Raw genomic sequence first — 14,360 nt, forward strand, 5'->3', positions numbered from 1 at the left:
TAGTTGTTGCAGCACCATCTTTCGCAACACTAATTCTGGGCCTGAGGACTGCCTCAAATGAGAACTCTCATGACTGACAGTGTCTCTTCTTCACAGGTGACAGCTTGTTGGATGCACAGAGAGAAATCTTGGCATGTTGGAATGAGCATTGGCTTGGTAAGGAACTGTCTCTGTGAATTCTGTGCGGTGTACCATTATTAGTCCTCAGTTGTAATAAAATGAAGACATTTGACTAGAGGATCCTAACTCCTTTACAAGTCTACTCTCAATGGGCTTGGAATTTTAAAGAATTTTGGACATCAAAAGGCATCCAATAGATGCCAAGCTGTAAGGAAAAGGAAACCCTGGTGGCGTAGTAGTTAAGAACTAGCTGTTAACCAAAAAGGTCAGCAGTTCGAATCCACCAGGTGCTCCTTGTAAACCCTATAGGGCAGTTCTACTCCGTCCTGTAGGGTTGGTATGAGTCAGAACTGACTTGATGGCAACAGGTTTAGTTTTTCTTTTCTCTTTTTTTTTTTTGGTAAGGAAAAAGTATGAGGAGATAGGAAGGTACAATAAAGTCTTAATTTACTCAGTACCTACAAAATGAGATACCTCTATTAGAAGATTGATCAGAAATACTAAAAATTTCAGGTGGTTTGTAATTCCTAAAGAAATAGATTTTGTATTCATGAGGCTTCTAATAATAATTTTCTCAGTGAAATTATCTGTCAAAATAAAAATGGAAATTCGTTTATCAGATTTTTTCTCTCCACTTACTGTGAAAATCAATTGCTAAATAGTTGTCTGTATACTTAGATAAATACATTAATGTTAGCAGAAAGATTACTTATTAAAATTACTTTTAAAAGTGACTATAATTACCTTAAAATGCTTTAAGAGGAGGGGTATAGTAACTTTTATGTTAACAATTCATGAACTTAATATTGCTAATTCACAAATAATTTTGGGGACGAAAGTCTTGCAAAGCAGCTTGCTCAAGAATTTTTTAGCTTAGAAATGGCTTGCTCTTCCTGAAGGTCTTAAAATCAGTTACATAAGTTTCTTCCTTTACATGTGCTGCAAACTGTTTCCAAAAACTATTGGAATGTTAGCTCCAATGCCATTCAGTCATTCAATGAACGTGTTTTGAGGTGATGATGGAGTAATAGATTAAAATATTTCTTCTACCTTGACTATAGATGAAAAAATAATTCATATATTCTGACAAATTAACTATGTGCTTAAAGGGCTTACTAATTGTTTAAAAATTATCAACCATATTTTTATAATACAGCCTTATAAAGTTCTCACTTTTTCCATGTATTCAGTAATTTTGTGTAGCATCTATGTGTATCATCTACCAGGTGATCTGATTTGTTTAAATAGAAATTGAAAAAAATAGTAAGGGCATTTTACTTGAGAAACATTCATTTATATTTTGTTTGTAAACTTAAAAGACTTTTTTTGTTGTTGTTGGAGCAACGGTTAAGTGTTCTGCTAATCGAAACGGTGGTGGTTCTAACCCACCCAGCTGCTCTGCAGAAGAAAAATCTGGTGACCTGCTCCTGTAAAGATTGCAGCCTAAGAAACCTTATGGGGCAATTCTACTCTGTCCTATAGGGTCCCTATGAGTTGGAATTGACTCAGCATCCAACAAAGCAGGGAATTGTGAAGTTGTAAAACGAACAATACATTTTGTTCTGTTCTTCATCTGGACTCACACATTTGAAGAAAAAATGCTATTAATAGAACAAAAGGACAGTGAACATACATGCACTGCCTATGGAGAAGGCAGTGCTTCAGCCTTTTTCATAAAAGTTTTTCACTATGGCAAAGAATATATAGGTGTAAAAGACAACAATGTTCATAAACATTAAAGCATGAGTAAAGACTGAGAAAATAAAAGAATTAATGCATTAATAGACTCTTCATTTTAGAAACTTTATATGGAAATAATATTTCATATTATTTCATATTGATATAGATAACACTGCAAAGAATGAGAATTCTAGAACACTTAGTTGTGCTCTTGAGGAACCTGTACATAGATCAAAAGGCAGTTGTTGCAATAGAACAAGGGGATACTGTGTGGTTTAAAATCAGGAAAGGTGTGTGTTAGGCTTGTACCCTTTCACCATACCTATTCAACCACTATGCTGAGCAAATGACATGAGAAGCTGGACTATATGAAGAAGAATGGGGCATCGCGATTGGAGGAAGACTCATTAACAACCTGCATTATGCGGATCACACAACCTTGTTTGCTGAAAGAGAACAAGACTTGAAGCACTTACTGATGAAGATCAAAGACCACAGCCTTCAGTACGGGTTATGCCCCAAAGTAGAGAAAACAAAAATCCCCACAACTAGACCAATGAACGACATCATAATAAACAGGGAAAAGACTGAAGTTGTCAAGAATTTCATTTTACCTGGATCCACCATCAACACCTATGGAATCAGCGGTCAAGAAATCAAACAACACTTGCATTGGGCAAATCTGCTGCAAAAGACCTCTTTAAAGTGTTGAAAAGTGAAGATATCACCTTGAAGATTAAGGTGCGCCTGACCCAAGCCATGGTGTTTTCTATCACCTCCTTGTAGGTGAAAGCTGGACAGTGAGTAAAGAAGACCAAAGAATTGACGCCTTTGAATTACGGTGTTGGAAAAGAATATTGACTATACTATGGACTTCCAAAAGAATGAAAAAATCTGTCTTGGAAGAAGTACAACCAGAATGCTCCTTAGGAGCAACGATGGCCAGACTACATCTTACATACTTTGAACATGTCAGGAGAGATCAGCCCCTGGAGAAGGACATCATGCTTGGTAGTGTAGAGGGTCAGTGAAAACAGGAAGACCCTCAAAGACATGGATTGACACAGTAGCTACAACAATGGGCTTAAGCATAACAATGATTGTGAGGATGGCACAGAGTCAGGCACTATTTTGTTCTGTTGTACATAGGGTTACTATGAGTTGAAACCGACTCAATGGCCCCTAACAACAATATTTCACAATAGAACTGATGTTTTATATTGAACCTACAGAATATTGATAAATAGAAAGCCAACATAAATAATGAGAGATCAAAGGCCAAAAACATGAAATACTGAACTAAATTCAATATAGAAGAAAATTCATAATGTGTGTGTGTGTGTAGACAATTCTCATTATTCATGGTAGTTACGCTCTGCTGTAGCTATATTCTATAAAGTTGCTGTGAACACTGTATGAGCAAATCCTGAACAACTGCTCCCAGAGGAAATACAAGGGTTGGCTCCCGCAAGCCTCTGTTTACAAGTTTTTCATGAACCATTCAATATATAACCTTGTTTTATGTGTGCTTCTGCTTAAAGACACCTTATTTAATATATACTGTTGATTCACTAACATTTAACTCATGGCCAACAGCACTGTAGCTCATGGCTGAATAAAGCTTATCTAACACACATATTTTCTCCATAAGGTATATCACTGCCTTCTTGAGGTTAGGAACAGTGGACAGCACTTCAGCACTATGCTTGGGGGTCATTTTATTTATTTATTTTTATTGTACTTTAGATGAAGAACAAACTAGTTTCTCATCAAACAATTAGTACACACACTGTTCTATGATATTTGTTAACAGCCCCATGACATGTTAACACTCACCCTTCTCAATTCTGGGCTCCCTATTACGAGCTTTTCTGCTCTCTCCTGCCTTTCAGTCCCTGCCCAGGGCTGGTGTACCCTTTAGTCTTGTTTTGTTCCATGGGCTTGTTTAATCTTTGGCTGAAGGGTGAACCTCAGGAGTGACCTCATTACTCAGCTAAAAGGGTGCCCAGGGGCCATGCTGTCAGGTTTCTCCAGTCTCTGTAGGCCAACAAGTCTGGTCTTTCTGAGTTAGAATTTTGTTCTACACTTTTATCCAGCTCTGTCCAGGACCCTCTATTGTGATTCCTGTCAGAGCAGTCAGTGGTGGTAGCCAGGCACCACCTAGTTGTACTGGACTCAGTCTGGTAGAGGCCGTGGTAGGTGTGGTCCATTAGTTCTTTGGACTAATCTTTCCCTTGCATCTTTAGTTTTCTTCATTCTTTCTTGCTCCTGAAGGGATGAGACCAGTGGAATATTCTAGATGGCCGCTCACCATTGAGGGTCATTTTAAACAGTGAAATTATCACAGAAAACACAAAAATGTGAAACTGTGACACTAAATAAATGGCAAAAAAGAGACACTTGTTTAAAATATGACAGCTGAGAAAAAAGAGTGTGGCCTTGTTCAATCTCATCTGGGAATGTGAGCACTGGGTGACTCAAATGTTTTACTGCTCTGCTCACATCCATGAATGACTGCAAAGACACCACAAGTATTGATTTTGGAGGTACAAATAAATTTTAACTGGTAAATGAATTTGCAAACATGAAAATAATGAGGCAGGCTATATATATATACACACACACAATATAAAAGGACAACTTTTAAATGTGAATTGAACTCTAAATTTAGAAGCTAGAAAAAAAACAAGTAAAGAAAGCAGATATAAAAAAATAACATAAGTAGCAGAAATCAGTGATTCAGGTAACAGCAAAAAAATTAGATCTAATAAAAAAATTATAAGCTAGTTCTTTTAAAATACCTACAAAACAGAAAAATCATTAGCTAACCTAAACTTTTAAAAGTAAAAGCTACAAACAAAATAAATGATGAGGGAAATAACCTTCCAAACATAAGAAATTTAAAAACCATTATGAGTCTTCCTTGTCCAACTGTAGGCAAATAAACTTGAAAATCTTGGTGAAATGGATAATTTTACAAAACAATATAATTTACCAAAATTGACCCTAAAAAAAAAAAACAAACCAAAATGCCTATTTTGATTGAAAAATAAATCTGTCAAAGTTCTTACCCCCAAAATAAATTACCAAGCCTAGATGGAAATGCTACCAGAATTTTAAGGATAAGAGCATGTCAATTCTGCTATTCTAGACTGTGCAGAAAAGATAAATATTTTCAAATTTCCTTAAGAAAGTGATACCAAATCTGCCAAGGTTTACACAACTTAAAAATCTGTAAATAAATTATATTTTAAAATATCACAGTTGAAATCTCAAATACTATAGTTTCTGCTTATAGCAATAACCAACTAGATTGTTTCAGGTAGGTCTTCTCCTGTAAAAAATAGAAAATCATGATAAAATGCAATGATACTATCAGTCTGGACACATCAGTGATCCAGCAAGGCAGGAAGGAATTCTGAGGCCAAGATCCAAAAGAGGAGGAAGTTTCCACTCAGTGCAATTGCTGGTACTAACAGTGATAGCTGAGAAGCTAAGAAGGTGGGTAGAGATTTTAACATACTGGCAGGCAGGCAGAAACCCTGATGGTGTAGTGGTTAAGAATTTGGCTGCTAACCGAAAGACTGGCAGTTCAAATCTACCAGGAGCTCCTTGGAAACCCTATGGGGCAGTTCTACTTTGTCCTATAGTGTCTCTGAATTGGAATCAACTTGATGGTAATGATTTGGATTTTCTTGGTTTGGCAGGAAGGTAGGTGGGGGGCCCAAAAATTGGAACTAATGAACTGCCACGGAGAAAAGACAATGATAAACACTCAAGGATGTGGTGAAATTAGAACTCTTACATAATTCTGCTATGAGTATAAATTTGTACAAATATTTTGGAAAAATATATACCGTTATCTCCTAAAATTAAACATATTCATACTTTCTGATATATAATTTTCACTTCTAGATATATGCCCAACGATATATGTACACATATGCACACAAAGACATTTTACAGAATGTTTTTTTTGTAGAAGCATTACTTCAAATAGCCAAAATTAACAAAAAAACAGCCCATAGTATTTCATACTACATTATTCCTGTCATAATAAGTTTAAAAACAAGAAAAAACAATCTATCCTGGTGGTGTTCTTAGGTGCCATTGAGTCAATTCCAACTCATAGTGACCGCACGTGACAGAGTAGAACTGCTCCATTTGAGTTTTCTTGGCTGTGATCTTTTTTTTTTTTTAATTGTTCTATAAGTGAAAGTTTACAATTCAAGTCAGTTTCTCATACAAAAACTTATACACACATTGTTACGTGACCCTAGTTGCTCTCCCTACCATGTTACAGCACATTCCTCTCCACCCAGTATTGCTGTGTCCATTCAACCAGCTCTTGTCTCCCTCTGCCTTCTCATCTCGTCTCCAGACAGGAGCTGTCCACACAGTCTCATGTGTCTACTTGAGCTAAGAAGCACGCTCCTCACCAGCATTGTTTTATGTCTTCTACTCCAGTCTCATCTTTGTCTGAAAAGTTGGCTTTAGGAATGGTTTTAGCTTGGGGCTAATAGAGAGTCCGGGGCCGTGACCTCTGGTGTCCTGCCAGTCTCAGTCGGTCTAGTCTTTTTACTAGAATTTGAGGTCTGTATCCTACTTTTCTCCTGCTCCATCAGGGATTCTCTGTTGTGTTCCCTGTCAGGGCAGTCATTGGTGGTAGCCGGGCACCATCTAGTTCGTCTGGTCTCAGGCTGATGGAGCTTCTGGTATTCGTGGCCGTTTCTTTTTCTTGCACTCATATTTTCCCTGTGTCTTTGATGTTCTTCATTCTCATTTGCCCCAGGTGGGTTGAGACCAACTGATATATCCTAGATGGTTGCTTGCTAGTATTTAAGACCCCAGATGCCACTCATCAAAGTGGGATGCAGGATGTTTTCTTAATACACTTTGTTATGTCTTGGCTTTGATCTTTATGGGAACATATTGCCAGGTTTATCTCCCATGGAATTGCTGGGTAGATTTGAACAACCAGCTTTTTTGGTTTGCAGCTGAGTGCTTAAGTGGTACACCACCAGAGCTCCTGTAATCTCTGGTGTAAGAGGCCCAAAAAGACAAAGTAACTAACTTAAAGGGATCCCTTTGGCCACATATGGAATGATATGAGTGTTAAAGGTATAATTACTGCAATTGATTAAAACACATCAAATGTATTAAAATCTGTTAGTTTATAGGAATATCTCTGCCAAACAAACAAACACATAAATCTTGTTGGTTACTTTAAGAAGTTGCTAGGGCTCCATCTATTATTCTGAAAATAAATAAATAAATGGTAATAATCAAGAATTTATTCTGCCTGTCTTTTATGGGCCATATTTTAGAGTAACCCAAATTTGATGGAAGTTTTTTTGCTGAAGAATCACAGCTAATAAATGCAGAGGAATGCTAGGATTAAGAAAATACCCATTTTGCAATCCTTGATAAAATAATAGATCTGGCCAATGTTCATTAAAATCATTGTTGACAGGGCTGATGGGAAATTCAACAATGGGTGGGTCAGACTGGCATCACCTGAATAGAGCCAGAAATGAATGTCACTAAAAACGGAGCAATCGGAATTTTGTCCTTCTTGATTTCACACAATAGGAAACCAACAGCTCGCTACCTAAAATACAAATATCCTAAGTTTAATTATGCTTATAGACCTAACACTGCCTACCAGTTTGCAGGTAATACATTACCTTCTTCACAGAGATACAATCAGCCAGATCCAGTAAGTGGAAATTTCACAGGACAAATAAATCAGTTTCTTCAATAAAGAAATGACACAGAAAAAAGGCTGGGGGGTTGGGAAGGAAACTGTTTTAAGATTAAAAACTATCATCCAAATGCAATGAGTGTTGCCTGGTTTAAATCCTGATTCAAGCAAAGAATCTACAAAATAACATTTTTTAGATAAATTGGGAATATTGAACCAGGCCGATATTAAATAATAAACCCTGGTGGCACAGTGGTTAAAAGTTCGGCTGCTAAGCAAAAGTTCGGCAGTTGGAATCCACCAGTTGCTCCTTGGAAACCCTATAGGGCAGTTCTACTCTGTCCTGCAGGGTAGCTATGAGTTGGAATCCACTCCATGACAGCAAGTGTCGAGTTTTTTTGTTTTTTTTCTGGTAAGCAACTATTAGTTATTTGCTGAATACGATAATAGTACTGCAGTTAGGTTAAAACAAAGTCCTAATTAGCATCACGTGAACTAAAACGTTAATAAAAAGGCAATAATTCATTGTGGCTTTAGCATTTCAGTCATAAAGTATCACCGCAGAAATCAGAAACATTATGCTGTGGCATGATCTCAGACGAAAACATGTTGAGATGTATTTTTGTGGAAATAAATTTATTTTTTGTCAAAATGATAAGAATTTAAGAGGTTATAACAGAGGATCTAAGTAAATTATAGGAACAGGATGCTAATAAAAAATAAATGAAATTCTGATAGCAAAAGTCAAACCTACTTATAAGCCATTCTTAAATTAAACACCGAGGTTGTGAAATTAGTCAGACCTCCTGGATGTAGATAGTATTTCTAAGTATAATACATTCACTTGTGTAATTTTCAAAAAACCATTTGTCATTGGGGACCTATAGGAATAAAACTGTGCAATGGTTCAAAATAATTGAATTTTTCACTTATGTATTCATATGTATATATACATACTTTTTTAAACGTGTTTTACATAAGCTTTTTGGTGCATTTGTTGGAATTACAGCAAATAAAAAAAAATAAACCCATTGCCGTCTAGTTAATTTCAACTCACAGCAACCCTTTAGTCCCTTTAGCAACCCAGTAGAACTGCCCCTCGAGTTTCCGAGGCTGTAAATCTGTAGGGAAAACAGTCTACCATACCTGTCTACCACGGGGCAGCCGGTGGGTTCAAACCACCAGACCTTTTGGTTAGCCGCTCAGTGCTTTAACCACTGTGACGCTAGGGCTCCGTAGCAAAAAAAAAAAAAAAAAAAATTGTTTTAAAATACTTGAACAAAAGGTACATTTTTCCTGTCCAGCAACTTGAATTTCATTTCCCTTTTCTATGAAATCTTTTTTTCCTAAATATAATGCTTGGACAAACAGATTGCTCAAGGAGCATAACTCAGTCTGAGCAAAAGGGGAGCTGTGTCAGTTGGATTCTACAAAAGTAAACTGGGATATACTAATTTGGTCTTCTTACTGAATTGGAAGTAAATTGGTGGCTTAAGACCACGAGAACCTGGTCTCAGCTTTGAGAAAACCCACTACCTCAATCTTGGACCCACACCCATGTGCTCTTAACCAGATTCTTGTGCTTGCCTCTGCCTGGTTACTTCTTGTAGCACAGCAATGCAATCCCTATTCAAATGTTTGTCCATGCTTATTATTGCAAATAAAATGCTCGCATAGATAGAGTGCAGGAGATCTGTAATATTTGTGGGACTATATTCCAAGCAAGGAGCCCTGGTAGCGCAAACAGTTAAACACTATGCCGCTAAGTGAAAGATTGGCAGTTCAAACTCATCCAGCCTACCCCTGGGACAAAGACTAGGCAATCTGCTTCAACAAAGATTATAGCCAAGAAAATCCTATGGGAGAATTTTCCTCTGTCACATGGGGTCGCTATAAGTTAAAATTGACTCCACTGCACACAACAACACTATCCTGAGATATTTCCAAATCTGAAAATTTCTGAATACTATATCATATAACATCTTACATGAAAGTTATTAGATGGACTAAAAAAAAAAAAAAACCCACTTGCGTCGAGTCATTCCAACTCATAGTGACCCTATAGGACAGAGTAGAACTGCCCCATAGAGTTTCCAAGGAGTGCCTGGTGGATTCGAACTGCCGACCTTTTGGTTAGCCTCCGTAGAACTTAAGCATTACGCCACCAGGGTTTCCAAAAATATTGGTGCATCTTAACAACAACAACGATTTTAATTTTTTTTAAGTACGGTAGTTTGAATCAAACAATGGAATATCAAAATTATTGGACTAGATATGAGAAATTTTTAATTTCGATATTCCATTGTTTGATTCAAGTTAATGTACTTTTTTTTAAAAAAAAAAATTGTTGTTGTTAAGATGCACCAATATTTTTAGACCCCCACATTTTTCTTAGCTTTCATTTCAGGAACACTTTCTGCAAAGAATCAGTGTTTGTCAGTTTATCAGAATTTCTGTAACTAGTAGACCGTCACAGAGCCTTACTAACATGCAGGTCTAACACAGTGAACTAGGATCAGTCATGAACTAAATGATTTGCACTTATATATCTTTTTTTTTACCCTTAATTATTGTCAATTATTAAATGTAATTTGGGGAGGTGATGCCTTGCAAATAGTAAATTATCAAAAACTGTTCAGATAATGACGAAGTCCAGTGTTTCTAAATCAGTCGGCTGTGGCTGCTGCGAGGACACTTCAACTAGGCCCATATCAAGTGAACATTGTACGAAGCTGGGTTCCTTCACATGGTGCTCAGTGACTATCCAGACCACTACCCTCTGTGACAGGGCACAGCCATGACTAATCTGCAGGGCTTGGGGACTTGCTTATGCAAAGCGTGAGAAGAGGCAAAATTTGAAATTTCTCTTCAAAGCTGTTTACTTCTTTGGAACTCCCTTCAAGGCACCAATAACATCTTTATTTCTCAAACTGTAAATAAAGGGGTTTATCAGAGGAATTATAATTGTGTAAAACAGTGAATACATCTGATCCTGATATTTATCTGGCCCTGACTCAGGAAGCACATACATCAAGAAGAGTGTGCCATAGAACAAAGAGACAGACAGCAGATGGGCACTGCACGTGGAGAAGGCTTTGCTTCTGCCCTTTTCCAATTTTTTTTTCAGAATGTCAAAGAGCACACAAATATAAGAGATTATGATGCCCATTAAAGTGAATATTTGTATAAATACACCAAAAATAAATATCATTAGTGCATTAGTAGATGGGTCAGTGCATGAAATTTTGAACAGTTGTAATATTTCACAGTAGAAATAATGGGTTATATTAGACCTACAGAAAGTTAGTCTTAATGACAAAACCACATGAATCAGGGAATGCAGAAAACCAATAGCATATGAAATACTTATCAGCTGAGTGCAGAGTCTATTGGACATCACCACAGGATAAAGCAAAGGGTTACATATAGCTACATATCTGTCATATGCCATCACTACCAGGAGGAAGCATTCTGTAGTTGCACTGGAAGCAAAAAAAAAAAAACTGGGTGATGCATTCTGCCAGAGATATCATTGTAGTTCTGTCTAAGAAATTGACCAGCATCCTCGGGGTCACAGATGTTGAACTGCATGCATCTACAAAGGCTAAACCACCAAGGAATAAGTACATGGGCGTGTGAAGTTGGGGGTCCTTCCAAATAAGAGCCATCAGTCTGAGATTTCCCACCACGGTGATGAGGTAGATCACCAAGAACACCAGGAACAGTGGGACCTGCAGCCATAGGCGATCTGTAAGTCCTGTGAGAACAAACTCTGTCACCAGAGTCCTATTTTCTTCTGACATATCCACCCCTGCCATTCACTGTAATGAGAAAAGTGAAGACAACTGTCACTAACAATAATATAAAGCAGTGACTTTTTAATTTTTTTCTGTGCAAATTTGATTATATCTTAGTGGTGTTTCCTACTGAATTAGTGGTTTTTAAAGTGTAACTTTCATCCTTGAGAAAGATATATTTACAAATTCTGAATTTAGGTATACGATCCTAAAATTGAGAGAAAAATTTGAAATGAAAGCAAGTATTTGAAATGATATTAAAATTATTATTTCACCTGCATAAGGAAAAGAAGTGGAATAACAATTTATTATAGTGATAGCTACATAATTTTTTATTACATGACAGAATAGACCAAAAACAAAGGGAAATGCCAAAAAATATGGTGGGAAAACATTTGCAAGATTTCTTTCATATATAAGGTTTGTTGTTATTAGGTGCTGTCAAGTCAGTTCCAACTCATAGCAACCCTATGCACAACAAAACAAAGCACTGTCCTGTCCTTCACCATCCTCACAATGGTTGTTATGCTTGAGCCAATTGTTGCAGCCACTGTGTCAATTCATCTTGTCAAGTGTCTTCCTCTTTTTGCTGACCCTTCACCAAGCATGATGTCCTTCTCCAGGGACTGGTCCCTCCTGATAACATGTCCAAAATATGTGAGACAAAGTCTCACCATCCTCACTTCCAAGGAACACTCTGCCTGTATTTCTTCCAAGACAGACTTGTTCATTCTTCCGGTGGTCCATGGTAGAGTCAATATTCTTTGCCAGCACCATAATTCAAAGGTGTTAATTCTTCTTTGGTCCTTCTTATTTATTGTCCAGCTTTTGGATCCACATGAGGCAAATGAAAATATCATGGCTTGGGTTAGGCACACCCTAGTCCTCAAAGGGACATCTTTGGTTTTCTACACTTCAAAGAGGTCTTTTGCAGCAGATTTGCCCAATGTAATATGTCATTTGACTTCCTGATTGCCACTTCCATGGGCACTCATTATAGATCCAAGTAAAATGAAATCCTTGACAACTTGTCTTTTCTCTGTTTATCATGATGCTTATTTATCGAGTTGTGACGGTTTTCGTTTTCTTTATGTTGATGTGTATGTAATCCATACTGAAGGTTGTGGTATTTGATCTTCATCGAAAAGTACTTCAAGTCATCCACACATCTGCCAGTTTGTCATACTGTGGTGGCTTGCATGTTGCTGTGATGCTGGAAGTTATGCCACTGGTATTACAGATACCAGCAGGGTCACCCTTGGTGGACAGGTTTCAGCTGAGTTTTCAGACTAAGATAGGCTAGAAAGAAGGACTTTGTGGTTTACTTCTGATAAATTGGCCTGTGAAAATCCTATGAATAGTAACGGAACTTTGTCTGCTGCAGTGCCAGAAGATGAGCTCCTCAGGTCTGAAGGCACTCAAAATACAACTGGGGAAGAGCTGCCTCCTCAATTAGAGTCAACCTTAATGACATGGATGGAGCCAAGCTTTTGGGACCTACATTTGCTGATGTGACATGCCTCAAACTGTGAAAAAAAAAGCTGTGAACATCCATTAATACAAAGAATGTGGAATGTATGAAGTATGAATCTAGGAACATTGGAAATCATCAAAAATAAAATGTAACGCAGAAACATCCATATCCTAGGCATTAGTGAGCTGATATGGACTGTTACTGGCCATTTTGAATCAGGCAATGATATGGTCTACTATGCCGGGAATGACAAATTGAAGAGGAATGGCATCGCGCTCAACATCAAAAAGAACTTTTCAAGATCTATTCTGAAGTACAACACTGTCAGGATAATATCCATATGACTACAAGGAAGACTAGTTAATACAACTTTTATTCAAATTTACACACTAATCACTCATGACAAAGATGAGGAAATTAAAGATTTTTACGTCTGCACTCTAAAACTGATCAAACATGCAATCAAGATGCATTCATAATGACTGGTGATTAGAACAGGAAAGTTCAAAACAAAGAAGAAGGATCAGTAGTTTGAAAAAATGGCCTTAGTGATAGAAACCACACTGGAAACTGCATGAATTTTGCAAGATCAATGACTCCCTCATCGCAAATACCTTGTTTCAACAATGTAAACGGTGACTATATACATGGACTTCACCAGATGGAAAACACAGGAATCAAATCAACTGCATTTGTGGAAAGAGATGATAGAAAAGCCCAATATCATCTGTCAGAAGAAGCACAGGGGCCAGCTGCAGAACAGATCATCAATTGCTCAAACGTAAGTTCAAGTTGAAGCTGAAGAAAACTAAACAAGTTCAGGAGAGCCAAAATACGACCTTGAGTACATCCCACCTGAATTTGGAAACCATCTCAAGAAATAATATGACACATTGTACACTAATGATATATAAGGTTAGTGGGTTAATAATAATAAAATACACACAAACACACTTTTATTACAAAAAGATGAAAACAAGTGAGACAACCTATTGAAAAATGAACAAAAGATATAAGCAGATATACTTACAGAAAAGCAAATCAAAGTGAATAATATAGGAAACAATGCTCAACTTCCTTAATAACTAGGGACGCTTTAAAAATTGCTGCATCATTTTCACTTGTCAGATAAGCAAAAAATAAAATGATAAATAATACTTGCTGATGACAAAGTGGGAAAAGAAATAATTTGTAATATAACTGGTAGAAATGTAAACTGTAATAGGTATAACATTATCTATGAAATTTCGAAATATATACAAGCTTTGATCTAATGCTCACACTTCTGGATATGTACTCTAGAAATAGCATCATACACACACAAGAATAAAGTACAATGATGTTTAATAAGGCATTTTTCATAAAGGCAAAATCCTGGCAAACAAAAGAGCACTTATCACCACAGATTGGTTGAATAAATTATGTTAAAGTACCTCCTTACTGTCAGATATTATTCAGACATTAAAAAAAAATGGAATAGAGCCATACCGGTTAAAGTCGGATAATCCCCAATACATAAATTAATATGCATGGAAGTGTAAATTGTATGATCCCATTTTAACAATGTATTTTTAAATGCTTTTGT

At 36.9% G+C, this 14,360-nt stretch overlaps 1 protein-coding gene across 1 annotated transcript; it reads right to left on the minus strand.

Annotated features, from left to right (window-relative positions):
• Positions 1-469: 469 nt before the first annotated feature.
• LOC100665794 (olfactory receptor 5AC2-like) lies at positions 470-11,307 on the minus strand. Its single transcript, XM_010590444.3, is given in 3 exon segments — positions 470-707; positions 10,412-10,988; positions 10,990-11,307. Coding segments are annotated over 3 exon segments (1,035 nt in total). The 3' UTR covers positions 470-567.
• Positions 11,308-14,360: the final 3,053 nt, after the last annotated feature.

Source organism: Loxodonta africana, chromosome 20, assembly GCF_030014295.1.
Source record: "Loxodonta africana isolate mLoxAfr1 chromosome 20, mLoxAfr1.hap2, whole genome shotgun sequence".
Classification (NCBI taxonomy): Eukaryota; Metazoa; Chordata; class Mammalia; order Proboscidea; family Elephantidae; genus Loxodonta; species Loxodonta africana.